At 51.8% G+C, this 15241-nt stretch overlaps 2 protein-coding genes across 3 annotated transcripts; one reads left to right on the top strand and one right to left on the bottom strand.

Moving 5' to 3' along the window:
- Positions 1-672: 672 nt before the first annotated feature.
- CLP1 (cleavage factor polyribonucleotide kinase subunit 1) lies at positions 673-3931 on the bottom strand. Of its 2 annotated transcripts, none has more exons than XM_032359102.1 (3): positions 3526-3931; positions 2403-3030; positions 673-1814 (listed from the first exon to the last, which is right to left on the bottom strand). In XM_032359102.1, the coding sequence occupies exons 2-3, from the start codon at positions 3006-3008 to the stop codon at positions 1143-1145; spliced, it is 1278 nt and encodes a 425-aa protein (XP_032214993.1). In that variant the 5' UTR covers positions 3009-3030; positions 3526-3931; the 3' UTR covers positions 673-1142. The 2 variants fall into 2 exon arrangements, with proteins under 2 accessions (XP_032214993.1, XP_032214994.1); XM_032359103.1 differs by having other exon boundaries at positions 3778-3931.
- Positions 3932-7966: 4035 nt separating this feature from the next.
- Positions 7967-12816, top strand: YPEL4 (yippee like 4). Its single transcript, XM_032359258.1, has 5 exons — positions 7967-8215; positions 10605-10929; positions 11081-11124; positions 11488-11596; positions 11818-12816. Exons 2-5 carry the CDS (start codon positions 10789-10791, stop codon positions 11905-11907), a joined length of 384 nt encoding a protein of 127 aa, XP_032215149.1. The 5' UTR covers positions 7967-8215; positions 10605-10788; the 3' UTR covers positions 11908-12816.
- Positions 12817-15241: the final 2425 nt, after the last annotated feature.

Here is a 15241-nt window from a genome sequence, read left to right as displayed (position 1 = left end):
TGAAATGTGCTCAGGGGAGGTGCCTTTCCTGACACCAATCTAAAGCATTTTCCTAGTCATTCTGTCTCAGACCACCCAATTTTAACTCTGCATAGCACTTACCTTTTTTGTTTATTCTATGAAAGCTCTGTAAGACTAACTTGTTCCCCACCTGGAGTGGTTTCTGGCAAATAGATGCTCAATAAATATTTGTATTTGTTATATAAATTAATATTTGTGAAAATAACGAATGGATGAAGGGCATTAGACAGTATTCAATTATCCAGTCTAAACTAAGAACACAAATCATTTGTAAGAAATCGGAGAATTTTTCCCAGCTTCTTACCACCTGAAAGCTCAGTTTACACTGACCTAGGGCCCAGTTCCAATCAGACAGACAATAGGAATGATAGCTGCAGCTGAGAGCAAATGGGCTATGTCTAGAAAATGATTAAACCAGAAATCTCAATCCAAGTTTATCACCACCGCCCGTAGCTCCTCAGAGTAAACCTGGCACTGACAACAGATTTAGTATCTGTTTACCTACAAGGAAAGCAAAGGAAAGCCATTATAAAAATACACCTGCTTGGCTCACAGGTGGGCTCTTGGCTTTCCTCTCCTCTAAGGACTTAGCAATAACTCATTCCAAGAATATTTCCATCTTGCTTAGGGAGAAAAAACAAAATTTAAAAAAAATTATACCACCTTCTGTGATATGGCAAAAATATTTATTAAAATTTTCCACATTTCAGCTTTATTACAAAGAAGCCTTCTGATTCATTCTTTCATCCTGGATGAGACAGTAAATGCTATATAACAGAATATAAAGCAGTAATGGTTTAAAAAAAAAAAAAAACCTCCTAAAAATCAGTCCACCAAGTAGCACTGTGGAAGAAATGGGATTCTCCAGGACCTCAGAGAATTCAAAGTGGCACCTTCGGTGATCCAAAAAAACCAATTATATTCTCATGGTTGTCCTTTTGGTTCAAAATTAGAAGAGCTGGGTTTCCACCACCTGTTTTAAGAGGTAGCAATATGCTTTCTACTAGTTCACTATTTACTCCTCTGCGTGGCCTTAACAGAGTCTCATACCTCAGCCTATCTGCCTCTGGTGATGGCCAGAAGATCTTTAATGCCCAGGCAGCAAGGCTTCCTGCCAATCTCTACTTAAGATCCATGAACCGGATATCCATGATGAGAAGGAAGTTCTTGGGCAGTGGGCGAGGGGCTGGAGAGAGAACAGTAAACACCTGATGTTCCAGGTCCACACTGGTCACCACGATGAAGCCAGCCACACTGGTCTCAGAAAGGTTCTCCTCTGTGCCCTCAGCAGTGCTAACACTCAGGAGGTGGTGCACCATATCTCGGCCAGGTGTGACAGGTACTAGCTTGAGCTGATTGTCCTCCTGAGACATGCCCAAAGGCAAACAGGAGTCTGGAATGGTGGGTGCCCCAACTTTGTAGATTTTCACATCTGAAAATTTGACATTGAAGGCATGGGGATAGAAACAGCCCCGGAATCCATAGAAATACTCACGGATACGCTCATCCCTACATTCTCGCCGGAAGTCTTTGGAGCGTTCAACCACACCCCCCGATTTAGGGAGCAGAACAGTGCGGACAAAGTGAGGCAGATCCCGTTTTAGTTCATTGTACAGTCGTTCTTGATCCAGAACCACTACCACATCGACCTCAAAGGCTGAGGCTGCGTGCACCAGGGCCTGGTACCCAGAGCCCTTGACCCAGCCACAGGTGTTAATGACACAGCCACTCACAGAGGCCCTTCGGTTCACTTCACACCTTTGATTGAACACGTCCGCTAACCGAGATGTAATCTGCAGAAGAGAGCATCAAGGTGAGGAAAAAAACAAAACAAACAAACTCATAGCTACATAGAATAAGTGGCTATTAGGTACAAGAAAAAAATGACATTCTTAAGGACTGTGGTTTTAACCCGCTAACATGGATTTCATTTTTATGTTGCTTCTTCTACTGTTTCATGTCCGAAGCAGAAATTTAGTAAATTACTCAGGAACAGGGCCACAGGGACGCCTGGGTGCCTCGGTTGGTTAAGTGACTGCCTTCAGCTCAGGTCATGGTCCTGGAGTCCCGGGATCGAGCCCCGCATCGGACTCCTTGCTCGGCAGGGAGTCTGCTTCTCCCTCTGACCCTCCCCCTTCTCATGCTCTATCTCAAGTAAATAAATAAAATATTAAAAAAAAAAAAAAAAAGAACAGAGCCACAGAAACGTTTAACAATCTGAGGTTGACTTCTATTTGAGGCTGTCTTTTCCGAAATCATGTGGCCATCATACCAGCTGAGAGGGAGCAACGAAATGGTCATAGACGGTTTTAATTAGCACACTTTTGCACAACTTTCTACCCTAACAGCAGCCCTTCCCTCCATCCCACATTGGCTCTGACCTTATTATAAAGCTTGATGTTGGTGCCAGGAGTCGTGGAGCCAAAATGATATACCAAAGGGGCTTGGATAGAGAATCCCTCTTCAACATCTGCTGGCCGCTCAATGTAGAGGGCCCCCATGGTACCAGGGATGGAAACGGAGCCCTGGCCCACATCCAGCTCCACATAAGTGGGACGGCGGCCCAAACGCACTGCGTAGTTGAGCAGTAGACGACACACTGTGGACTTGCCCACATCAGTGGGGCCCACTACCATCACCCGGGGGCCTCGCTCTTCTTCCTTCTCCGCCTGCCTCCTCATCTGCTCCAAAGCTGTGTGAGTATTGAGATAAAGCAACATAGGTGTGTCCTTGGAGACATAAGCCACCTCGGTGCGGCCACTCAGCTGTAAAGAACAGCCATGCCAAGTGAAAACAGCCACCTTGGCACCAGCATCAAAGGTGAATTTCTTGTTTCGGGTCAGCTCTGTGCCAAAGATTTCTGCCATGCCGGCCAGCAGCTCCAACTGAACTGACTGAGATGCCTCCACCTCAAAGCGAAGTTCTGTTTCTCGCTCTAGTTCAAATTTAGTTGTTGGCTTCTTGTCATCGTTGGCCTCCTCTCCCATCTTTTCTGTGTAGCTGCTGTGCCTAGAACACAAATTAATTATCAGATCTAAACGGAAGTTACGACACTCTTCAAGATCCTCCCATGGATAGTTCCCCTTACCTTGCTTTATTTTTCTCCCTACGTGTCTCACTATGTGTTTGTTTATTGTCTGACTACCCCCGCCGGAATCTAAGGGTTGGGCAGTGTGGTGTGCTGCTGTATCTCCAGTATCTAGAATAGGGCTTGACAACCCGAAGGCACTTCATAAATTCACCGAGTGAATAAATGATTCAGACATAAAATTATTTGTACACATTGACCTAAGACTTGATTATATCACCTCCATAGCTCCTTTCGTCACTCTACGGGGATACTCCACTTGAGAGGGCAACAAATGTCCACTCCCCAACTCTCTTAATCAACAAGAAAGGGCGTCTGCAATCTGGATGCAAAGCAGAAAATACTGAGTTTGGACTTAGAAAAGAGCAGTAACGCCCCGCTCAGCAACTGCCAAGTACCGTCGTTAGACAAATCACCTTATCTCTCTAGACCTCTTCCTCGGCTGTCAACTGGAGGCACTTAGGCTTCCTCTTACAAAGCGTTGTTCCGGGCACTGCCGAAGGGAAAAAATTACTCCGTCGTCTAGAAATCGCCGAGAAATAGTGAAGAATGATCTCCGACCGCGAGCCGCAGCTCTAAGTCCAGGATCTGTCCCGGGACCCACAGACGCCGAAATCCGTCCTGGCCCTAAGGGGGCGACGGTTGCATTCCCGAGCCTATTATCTCACCTGCGCAGCCACAAACCCAAACCCGTAAATGGAAGAGCCCCGACGCCACCTAAACCCAACAGCACTCCACGCTGGCCCAGACCAACGCCGGAAACAGAGGCGGTTCCGCACTTGCGCAATGGAGAAGTCGCGGTCGCGTGATGCCTCTCGGGATGTGTAGTTTTGTCAGAATGACCTCAGGATGCTGTGCTCGCGCAGCCGCTCGGCCTTCTGGGAGTTGTAGTTAGGGGATTGTTTTGCTCGTGACGCCAAAGGTGGGCGGGGCGGCGGCCGTCATTGTTAGCGAAGCTGGCCAGCAGTGGGTAGGAGGCGTGGCGGTTACGCCCCGAGCGAGGCGGGGACCCGCCAAGGAGCCAATGGTTGCCGAGGCGCGGCTCTGTGCGGACTCTAGCGCCAGTGTTCCCGCTCACCTGCCGCGGGGAAAAGAGAGGGGCGGTGGAGAGGCCCTTGGGGGGTAGTGGGAAGGCGGGGGAGGAGGAGGGTGTTGGCGGGAGGGAAGGGGCTGGCTAGTTGGGCTCGCCATCTGGGTCCCACGACCATCTGCTTGCCTGGACCACAAGCCTGGCGGTGGGGGGAATCTGGGAGTAAGGGAAAGTGGAGGAAAACAGCCTGTGGGAGGCCAACCTGGGCTGTCATTCCCTCTCTGACACAGCGCTTGGCACCTAGAGGGCATTAAAAAATTTTTTTAAAAGAATAAATTTTTTCCAACAACAAGAATTTCTTCCAACAATGTCTCTCCTCTTGAGAGGGAATTTCTGTTGGTGACTCGTTTCCCCTCCCTGAATTCCTGACAGTTCTACAAAGCCAATCATTTATTCCACAGGCAACAGTTTGGGCCACATCTATAATCCTCAGGAGCTTGGGCTTTGGAATCTTATGCTCTGCTTTGCCACGTTCTTGCTGTGTGACTTTGGGCAAATCAGGCATAAATGCTCTGAGACCCAGTTTCTGGTCTGTAAACAGGGATAATAACAGTACCCAACCTCTTAAAGTTGTTTTAAAGATTGAATGGGATGATACTGTAAAGTACTAAGCACAGTGTAACAGGGCATCTGATATTAGCTTTCAAGTTTTTATTTTAGGCTGAGGAGGGGGAGCTCTAATAATGCCATCCATTTGTACAATAGTTTAAAATTTTCAAAGCCTTTTCCAGTATCTTCTCTCACAGCCAACCTATAAAGTCAGTTTTATTATCTCCAATTTCAGATGAGGAAGGAGACTAAGGTAGGTGAAGGGACTTGCCCAAGTTAGGGCTCAAGCCCAGGATTTGGGATTCTGAGTCCAGTTACTATAGGAGCAAACACATAGTGTTAGATGCCAGGTACAGTCTCTGAGTTTTACAGGTGTAAATTCATTTAATCCTCACAGGAGTCCTATGAAGCACATACCATAATTAACACCCCCCAGTTCAGGGATGAGTAACTTCCTTTAGTCCAACTCCCATGGTTACTCGAAGCCTGGGACGATTATTTTCTGGGTTGCCTCTTTCACACCAACCCTGCCTTAGCACTCATTCTGTCTGAGTGCCATCCTCACTTCCCAAGGCTTATTCCTTAATGGTTTGCTTGAATTCATTCATTCACCACACATGCATTAGTTCTCCAGTGAACTTCCAGGTATCCCATAACTTTTCACCACTCTTCAAAAATTCAGTTCCAGGCTTCTATTTGCAAATTCTCTTCCGGAATAAGCTCAGCCTCTCCTCTTTCCCTGCAGTCTATTTCCCAGATCTGTTTCTTCGCCTCCACACTCTGTCCCTCGAGGCAGTTTCTCCCAATTATCTGAAGGTCATATTTATTTGGCTTATTTATATATCCATCTCAAGCTGAACTTAGGGAAAAGAAAGTCTCCTTGCCTTTAGATTATCTCCATTTCACTCCCCCCTGCCCCCCCTTTTTTAAAGTAATCTCTGCCCCCCATTGTGGGGCTCTGACTCACGACTCCCTTCCCCCACCCAGATCAAGAGTCACATGTTCCACCTACTGAGCCAGCCAGGCCCCCTCCAATTCACTCCTTAAACAGAATGAGGACACAACATTTACAGCATGCATGCTTGCCTACATTCTCTCTTCTTCCTTGTCATCTTTCACCAAGCGTTCCTGCCATCTCCACTCCCACCCCCAAAGAATACTGTCCTCATACGTCTTTTTCATTCTCCTCTCCAGTTAAACCCTTGATCATTTTCTTCCTGAGTTAATTGGAATCCCCTTTTTTTCCCTCCAAACTTTCAGTCCTTGCCCTAAGAACTACTCGCCTACCTTTCCCCCCACTTCCCATTGTTTTCCTCAAGAATGGTTCCTCAAATTCGTCTCCCCACTTACCTTTCCTCTTTCTTCTGCTGCCCAGACAGAAACACTTCTTTCTTTTTTTTTTTTAAGATTTTATTTATTTAACAGAGAGAGAGAGATCACAAGTAGGCAGAGAGGCGGGGGCGGGGGGGGGGTAGGGAGCAGGCTCCCTGCTGAGCAGAGAGCCCGATGTGGGGCTGGGATCCCAGGACCCTGAGACCATGACCTGAGTCGAAGGCAGAGGCTTTAACCCACTGAGCCCCCAGGCGCCCCAGAAAACACTTCTTTCTTTACCCAGTTCTCCCTCTCAGTTCCAGACTTCTGGTAATATCACTCAAGGCATTTGCACTGTGTTTTCAGAATTTATCTTAAACCCCAGAATCCTCCCAGATTAAATAGAATTACTTGTATTTAGTTTTTTTAAATTTTATTTATTTGAGAAAGTGAGAGAGCACAAGCAGAGAGAGTAGCAGGCAGTGGGAGAGGGAGAAGCAGGCTTCCTGCTTAATAAAGAGATCCTGGGGTTGTGACCTGAGCAGAAGGAAGAGGCTTAAGATACTGAGCCACCCAGGTGACCCTCCAGCTACTTTTTCATACCCAGCTAGCAATGCCTCCCATTACCCACATTTCCCTACTCCTCCCTGCCTTACATGTGAAAAGACAAAGGACCTATGAGCTGTCCTGTCTTAGTACCATTTTCTAGATGATAGCCTCTCTTAGAAATTGGGGCTTTTATCTTAGAGGATATGTTCCATATCCACACACTTCAGAGATATGCACAAGACAGCATTTCATGAGAAACAGAATCTGAGTCAAATGAAATATAATTGGAAGCTGCTAGAAAAATAGCCCCAAAAAGTGTAAGTTCTTCACAAGATATAAAGTTGGTATATGTCTCTTGAGATGTCAGAATTTAATAGTAAATCCTCTCTGGGGTTCTGGGTATGAAGCTGAGAACAGTGTTTGGAAATAAGTACCGTTTATTAAGTGCGGATCGTGTGCCAGGCACTTTTTCGGTGTTTACATGCTACCTCACATCTCCATGAGGTAAATCTTAGGAGGAGTGGAAAACTGGCAGCACAAAGATCAGAAACTTGTCCAGGGGTTCCTGGTGAGTGTACTGGCAAAGATGGTACTCAAACTCAGGTCCCTTTGAGACCAAAGCCAGACCCCTGGACCTTGTCTGAAGATGCAGCTCGACTGCTGTTTTGTGATCATCTTCTTTGGCAAGGCTCTGCGCTAGACATTGCAGTCTTGGGATGCAGAGAGGAGTTTCCCAGAGGACCTTTCTCAGAAAGTTTACAGCCCAGTAGAGAACCTTATGTAATGTGGGTGTCTCTCTTCCCGAAGCACAAGTAACTTGGAGGTAGCTGAGGAGAGGTTCCTGCTTGTGTGAGGTCATATTCCGTCTAGGACTCCTTGAGGGGCATTAAGCTAAGGCTCCGAGGCTTGGAAGTGCCCGGTTCAAGCTTGGGGAGCGCAATGTAACCATCAGTATGTCTTTCTTCTCCCTGCGTCAAGGCTGGCGTCCGGGCTGAGACGGGAAATATATCCTCTTGAATGTGTGCACACGCCTAGTTCTCTGCATCCATCTCTCACTGTCACTGCCTGGCCCCTCCTTCCCTCCAGCCTGCCACCCGTACTCCATCCTTGCCCAGCCCTGTCCTTCCCCCAGGTTCCTTCTGTCTCCTTGGCCACACTGCCTTCCTCCTCAGCAACCAGCCTCTCCTCTAGCATCCCTCCTCCCGTCCGATCCGTCTGCTCCCACCCCCCTGCTCCCTCCCCGAGCCCCATCCCTCCACGCCTGCCCCCTCCTTTCCTCCCAACCCGCCTCCTGTGTCTCCCAGCCCTGCTCTGACGTGGGAGGTGAGGGGGTGGGGGATGGATGACTCACAGTGTTATGATGCAGTTCCACAACACACAGCTACATTCACCCACAGACCGAGGTACAGACGAGAGACAACCTCTGGCCCCCCAGCAGCTGGCCAGCTTGGCAGCCCCAGTCTCCAGCCCCTAACTACCTTCCCCCGCCCCCATCCCCTTCCCAATTGAAGGAGCGGAGAGAGAAGAGAGAAGAGTGAGCAGAGAGATTGAGAGAGAGAGAGAGAAAGAGAGAGAGATAGACGGAGATCTCTGGAGCAGACCTCAAGGTGAGGGGGCAGCCCTTCTCCAAATGAATTCTTTTTCCCTTTTGCAAATTTCCTCCTCCTGCTGCGTGTTGCTTTCTCCCCACTGCAAAAGCATTATTCATCCTCCCTTTGTCCTCCCTTCCCCCTCCCCGCTGCCTCCGCTCCCTTCTCAGCTCCTCCATCCCTCTCAGGGCTCTGACGGTTCCTGCACTTATTTTCCGGCAACTTTGGCTGCTACATCAGGCCTCACTGTTTATTGTTTTGCTGCTGGTGCAGACCCCCGAAGCCCGCCCGGGAGGCTGGCTGCGCTGCTAATTATTTGGACCATACCATGCCGAGAACGCCAGCCTGGGAAGGGGGGGGCGGTGAAACCTCGGAGCAGATGAGAAAATCCATTGTGAGCAGGTGTCGTGTCCCCCCCACCCCGCCAGCCAGGCACAGGATTCGCACCTGGTTCCTCAAGCCTCCGCCTGGGCGCCTCTGCTGTCAGCGCTGGTTGCTCAGCACCCCCCCTCCCCCCAGCGCTCCTTCTCCCCCACCTCCCACGGTCCAGCCCCATCTCACTTGGGGGAACATCCTCTCCCCGGCACTCAGCTTGCCTTTGTTTTTTCCGTCATTTGCCCAACTTGATTCTTCCTGTGATCTGAGCCGGGGAAGCAATGACCCCAGCTCCCCCTCCTGTGAGTGAGTCTCTGGCCTTCTGTGCAGCCTCTCCTTGGTCTGATGGGGAAGCAGGGGAGAGAGAGGGAGGGAGGTGTGTCGGAGGCCCGAGGAGGAGGAGATAGAGAGAAGGGACCCAGCCTGGCCCCCTGGCCGGGCCCCTGGCAGGTGCACTAGGTGGAGCGCAGCAGAGGGGAGCTCACAGGCAAAGTTGAAGGCAGACCTGGGAAGTGGGCGCTGAACAGTGGACACTGGTGAGGACGGCCCCTCTTCTGCGGCCAGAGCCCAATGTCACCCTGAACTCAGCTCAAGGTGTCTTTCTGGGGCCAAGGGTAGAGGACCTCAAACTGATGATCAGCTCTGTCCGGGGTGGGGGTTCTGTGGAGAGACTGCCTGGTGGCCCCAGGAAACACTGGAACGGCTGGGGCGCCCGTGGCCACCACAGAGCACGGGATGAGAGCCTGCTTGCCCAGGCTACTCGCAGTCATGCCACTTCTGCTCTGCTGAGTGGCCTTGTGTTGCCAGAGCACCCAGCTGGCACCTCGGAACCGGACTTGAGCTAAGTCACCCACGGCAGGCCTGGGTGGAGAAGGCCCCATGGAGGAGAAGGCAGAAGCTCACCGGTTTATCAGAGCCAACAGGGGGCCCCTCCCTTCTTATCCGCTGCCTCTAGCACCCTCTGCCACTTTGGGGTTGGAGTCTGGGCAGATACTGACCTCTCCCTCAACATTCCTAATCCGAACCCAGCAATTTTATCTAATGTCACCCACAGAGTCACTGCTGTTTGTCCCTACTCCAGGGAGAAGGTGGAAACGTTCTCCGCATTGTACCCCCACACCTAGGTTTTGAAAACAGAGGAGTCCCCCCACTTCGGCAGTGGACGTTGATCCCACACCACGCCACACAGCCCAGGAGGGCAGCCATCCCTGCCGGGATCCCCATTACCCATCGCTTCCAGCTGTTAGATTTGCCTGAAGGAAAAGAGATTTTTCTCTCCTAGGGCTGGATGTCCAAGTCTTTAACTGAGGTTAAGGCAACAGTGAGCAAAGAGCAGTAGAGACCAAGGGGGCTCAGAGGCTGAGAAAAGAGCCAAGTCGCTGTTTCTGAGCTGGAACGAGTGGACCAAAGTGCAGGGCTGGCAAGCGGCCACGTCTGAGGTCTTTGGTACCAAAGGAGACATCCATGAAGTTCTAGTTCCCAGAGTGGAGGACCCCCAGCCCCAGGACAGAGCTAAGCAGGGTGTGTGTGCCTGCCTGCCTTTCGGGCCGGCTTCTCCCCCCACACAGAATGTATGAAGGACCGATTGCATTGCAAATGGAGGCCGCAGAAGAGAAAGACCACCAGGCTTCCCCAACTTATCAAAGGCTCTGAACCCGAGCCTAGCAGCACACGTGGGGTGCAGACCCTCACAAAAGGACTGAAACCCAGGAGAGAGGACACTTGCCGATGACAATGCTCCCATGGCAGCGCTGGTACCAGCAGGCTGCTCTCGGTGGAAAACGGCGAAGGCTCCTCCTGCCCCAGGAGGGAGAGACACCACCTCTCCGGCTGTGGCATCAGAGGCCTGGAACAGCTGCCAGCGCAGCCGGGAATCCAGGGGACCGGGCGATGGTGCGACTGGCACACTGAGGGTCCCTGGTGGTGGGGAAAGTCAGGGCAGGGCGAAGCTGAGCCCATCTTCCCCATTCCCCCTGGGGAGGGGCTCTTTGGGAGGTCAGGGCTCTCCTGATGCGCTCTTTCCTCTTCCCAGGTGACTTCCATTTCTATCTGGTTCACGTCTGGGGGGGCCCTGGCCGGGCAGCCCCCCCACATTTCTCCTGCCCTGAAACACGGCTCTAGCCAACCTGCTCCGCTGCTTCACCTGCGACCGTCTGTGTGGGGGCTGCACGGCGCCAGCCCCTCCGGCCCGCCAGGGCATTGTCCTCCAGCCTGTCATGCCCAGCTGCGACCCTGGCCCGGGCCCTGCCTGCCTCCCCGCCAAGACGTTCCGCAGCTACCTGCCCCGTTGCCACCGCACATATAGCTGCGTCCACTGCCGCGCACACCTGGCCAAACACGATGAGCTCATCTCCAAGGTATGCCAGGTGGGGCTCCGCCACTTCTCTCCCACCAGGACTCACCGAGGGGAGAGGCAACGAGGGCCGTCCGCCCTCCCCCTCGCCCCTGGGGGGCTCAGGCAGTGCCAAGGGCAACCCAGCAGTCACTGTCTGTCCTATGTCTCCACAGTCTTTCCAAGGGAGCCACGGCCGAGCCTACCTGTTTAACTCCGTGTGAGTCTACCTCTCTCTTTGTGTGTATGTGTGCGCGTGAGTCCGAGCAACTTTCCAGGGCGGAGAAAGGGGGTGAGCCATCAGCAGGTGGCCTTGCACCTTTGGCTCTTGCCTCTCCTTTTGCCAAGGGGTCCGGAAACTCAGTCCTTGGTTCTCTCGTGGAGAGTCTGGGCAGAACTGGAACCGCTGCCCTGGAGAGGAGAGGCCCCGGGCTGTAGGCATGCAGGGGTGGAGTGTGGCCGGCCCGAGCTTCCCATGGGGTGGGCTAAGTGCTCTCCAGGTGGAAGTTCCTTTGGGCTGTTTGGGGGCTGAACTGACAGAACGACTCCACTGGTGCCGGGTCCTTTGTGTTTTCTGAGACAGGGTCAACGTGGGTTGCGGACCCGCTGAACAGCGCCTCCTGCTCACGGGGCTGCACTCGGTAGCTGACATTTTCTGCGAGAGCTGCAAAACCACCCTGGGCTGGAAGTATGTAAGTACCCAGAGAGGGGGCCACCCTCTCACGTGGACGCTCGTCATGGCCCACTGAGCCCTAGGGACCTCTGCAGGCTTTTGCATGGTCCAAAGAAGCAGGGAGCTCGTTGCTGGGTTGGACTGCGCAGGGGCTTTTGGGGGCAGGGGTAGGAGTCTGGGTAGGAGGAGAACCTGGAGGGGGTTTGTTTTGTCCTACATTCATTGCTTCCCCTCCACCAGGAGCAGGCTTTTGAGACAAGCCAGAAGTACAAGGAGGGGAAGTACATCATTGAAATGTCACACATGGTGAAAGACAACGGCTGGGACTGAGGGGCTCAGGCAGGCTGTGCCCTTCCTCCGCATGCCCACCCTCCCCACACCTGTCCCCTGGCCCTGCCAAGCAGTCCATACCAGCATGAGTACTGCCCCACCCCTGGGGGGAAGCCGGCTCCCACCACCCCTCCCCCTCCTCCCCCCATCACCCCCAGGCCCCTTTGGAAGGGTGGTCTGGGGTACCCCAGGGGTGTTCAATGCTCAGGAGTGGGCAGCAGTCAGGGAGAGACAGAGCTGGGGAAAGAGGATAGTTGTGGGTCCTTCTAGCCCTAAGGTCCTGAAAACAGAGGGGATGGCAGGGCATAGGTCAGGCAGAGCACCATGGAAGGATCCATTTCTGCCCTAATCTCTTGTTTGAGTGAACGGAGGACAAGCCTTAGGCATGGGGCTGGTAGTTCCCAGGCCACAGGACAGCAGATGAGAAGGGGCTTGAATTGGAGTGAAATTTTGGCCTCAGACACCGCGAGACACCAGTCTCTGAGGGTGAAGTTTCCCGCCCCCGTTTGTAGGAGAAAGGATTCGGGGGTGTAAGGGGAGTAAAAAAAAAAAAAAAAATCCCAGATCCCAAGCCCTGGGAAATAAAAGAATCACAGGGGTTTCCATTTCACTTCACTTTTTAGTTCATCTTGGCACTAAAGAGGCACTTTCGAGTATCTTCGCCAGTGGGTGGGGTGGGGAAAGCTGCTCCTGTAACAGCCCCCACCCCAGCTGGCTGTTTCCAGCGCGAGCAGACTTTCTGGGCATTCTCTGAGACCCAGCCACTGCTCTCTGGGACCGTCCCTTGGAGGGGAGGTGGGACATCAGTGCCACGGGGTCAGGCTTCCTCGTGGCTGCCACCAGCGAACGAAACTTTTGTATGATACATAAAGTGTTTGGGTCTATTTTTAATAAAAAGGGGAAAAGCAACTGTGAGGGACTCTGTCCTCTTGACTGTCCTTCCCATGTACCTACCATATACTATTCTGTCACCCCCCTGCCCCACCCCGCCCCCCAGGGGCCTGTCCCTTCACGCCACTAGAGGGCAGCAACTGCTTTGTCTGTGTCAAAACCCCACTTGAACTTTAACCAGGGGTTGGGTCTTCAGGTGAGGTCTGCTTAGTGAAGAGGGAGCTTTTGCGAGCTGTGTTCCAGCCGGACCATCCAAATCAGCTCCTCTTCCAGAGCCCTTGACAATGAATCCTGTTTTTGCCTGGATCCAGGACTGGGCACCTGGAAGGGTCTCTTCCCTGAACAAGGGTGTCCTTGGGTCCTATTGCTTTTCAGCCTGGTTTTGAACTGTCTGGGTCAGTTCATGGCCACACTTACAGCTGAAAGGAAAATCGATCAACGCCAAGGTGCTGCCCCAGCACAGCAGAGATCAAGTGGAACGAAACGGCTCAAAAACCGTAGCATCAGTGCCACCGTGTGATCCACGCGCAATTTTTGGCAGTGATATGAAATCCCCATTGTTGTTTGCTGGGTCACTGACAACTGCGGGGAGGACTGTACACATCATAAAAATACTTTTTTTTTTTTTTTTTTTAAGCTAGCTTGTTATCCAGATTTGTTCAGATATCGCCGATCTTTGTAGAGCACCCGTGACCTGCCAGGCATTGTATCCAGCACTGAGGGGGCAGTGGAGAACAAGGCAGCAGTGGCCTGACTTCGGGGGACTTTCAGTCCTTCCCGCTAGGGAGGACAAACAATATCGAGCCAATTCCAGGAACAGGGGACAAGGGCTCTGGGCAGCAGGTTCTGGAGCTCCTAGGAGAGGCTTAGCCTAGATTTGAGGAGTCAAAGAAGACAGAGGTGATGACTGATGGCGCGTGGAGGAGGAGCCCTCGGGTGGGCATAGGGGGAAGTGGGGAGGGGGACTGTTTCAGACAGAGAACTTTGTGTGTCAAGTGGCTTAGCTTAATTTGAGGAAGGAAAAGTTTCCCAGCGCTGGAGTGGAAATGCCAGTGGGTGAGAAAGAGGACACAGGAAAGACAGACCATTTAGGGATCTACATTTCATCCCAAGGGCATTGGGAAAACACTGAAAAATTCTTGCTTTTTGAACAAGAGTGGCGTGACATCATCAAATGGCTGTTTTGTGCCCAGAGAAGAGGCTCAAACAGAAATGTTAATATACGGAAGGAAGGAAGGAAGGAAGAAAGAAAGAAAGAAAGAGAGGGAGGGAGGGAGGGAGGGAGGGAGGGAGGGGCTGTCTGGGCAAAAAGACAGGAGGGAAGTAGAAGATGCAAGACCAATGCAAGCCACGGAAGGATGGTGTCCAGCACCTCCATCTGGGAGGCCTCAGAGGGCTGCCTGCAGGAAGGGACCCAGAAACCCTCACAGTCCCACTTCCCGCATCCAAGTCCAGGAAGTCTTCTCTTCTTAAGCCCCAAGTGCTAACCCTGAAAATCAGGCACAAATTAGCAACCTTCTTCAAGTTCCCCAAATCAGCCCCTTTTCTGTTTATTTTCACAAATGTTCATTAAGCTAAGTAGGCACTGTGGGAAACAGAGAAGTAAGTGGAGTAGACACTGCCCTCAAGTTCTTTGTAATCTCTCTGGAAAGAATCATTCTGTGGCCTTGGCTCCAGGGGTGCTATTTAATCTTCAAGGTCAGGCCATGGGCACTGCTGTCTAAACCTGGGATGCCCAGACAGGTGTACCCCGGAGAAGTATCGTTAATTGCCCTGTAGTTCCCATGGGGTCATGCTCGGAACTGCAGGCAGAGATAAGGTCTCCCTTTCATGCCCTAAAAGCTGCAGGTGTGGAATGCCAGGGGGCACACAGGTCTTCGTCCCTGGTGAGCAGTCCTTCCAGGTTAGCCCTTTTTCTTTGCTGTGTATCCACTTTTTGTCATGGAGGTCTGCTCTGGTCCTGTGCTCATAGGATCCTCCCAACCTTCTTCACCCACCCTCCAATCCCAGCCTGAGCCTGGGACCTCTTCCTTCTGAGACAAGCCACCACTTTTGTCCTTAAAGGTTTGAGGCTTTGGAAGATACCCTCATACAACCAGCAGGTGGCATCAAAACTTTCCAGCCCTCAGCTCAGGCAGCCTCCCAGGGGACAGAACCGACTCAGATCTCTCCAGATAAGTCTACCAAAAAATGGGGGAGCTGGCAGCCTTAGGACAGGGTTACATCTAGGTTCTGCAGTCTAAAAGCTGTGTCACCATGGACACCGTGCTTAAACCTGTCTGGATATCAGTGCTTTCATCTGTAAAATGGGGGTGTTACTTGCCAAGAAGTTCACTGGCTTCATCATCGAGGATGAAGTGTCTAGCACACTGAAGTGCTTCCAATCACGTGAGCTGTTAGCATGGCTACTAAGAGGCTTCCCAGATTCTTACCAGGAAGATAG

This window comes from Mustela erminea, chromosome 9 (genome assembly GCF_009829155.1).
Source record: "Mustela erminea isolate mMusErm1 chromosome 9, mMusErm1.Pri, whole genome shotgun sequence".
NCBI lineage: Eukaryota > Metazoa > Chordata > Mammalia > Carnivora > Mustelidae > Mustela > Mustela erminea.
This window is presented reverse-complemented; position numbering and strand designations above follow the sequence as displayed.

Excerpts from the sequence above, each read along its gene's own strand:
- YPEL4 (XM_032359258.1), top strand. The coding sequence starts at position 10,789 with ATGCCCAGCTGCGACCCTGGCCCGGGCCCTGCCTGCCTCCCCGCCAAG. Across the intron at positions 11,125-11,487 it reads GCCTACCTGTTTAACTCCGT|GGTCAACGTGGGTTGCGGAC; the intron begins GTGAGTCTACCT and ends TTTCTGAGACAG. Across the intron at positions 11,597-11,817 it reads CCACCCTGGGCTGGAAGTAT|GAGCAGGCTTTTGAGACAAG; the intron begins GTAAGTACCCAG and ends CCCCTCCACCAG.
- CLP1 (XM_032359102.1), bottom strand. The coding sequence starts at position 3,008 with ATGGGAGAGGAGGCCAACGATGACAAGAAGCCAACAACTAAATTTGAA. Across the intron at positions 1,815-2,402 it reads ACATCAAGCTTTATAATAAG|ATTACATCTCGGTTAGCGGA; the intron begins GTCAGAGCCAAT and ends TCTCTTCTGCAG.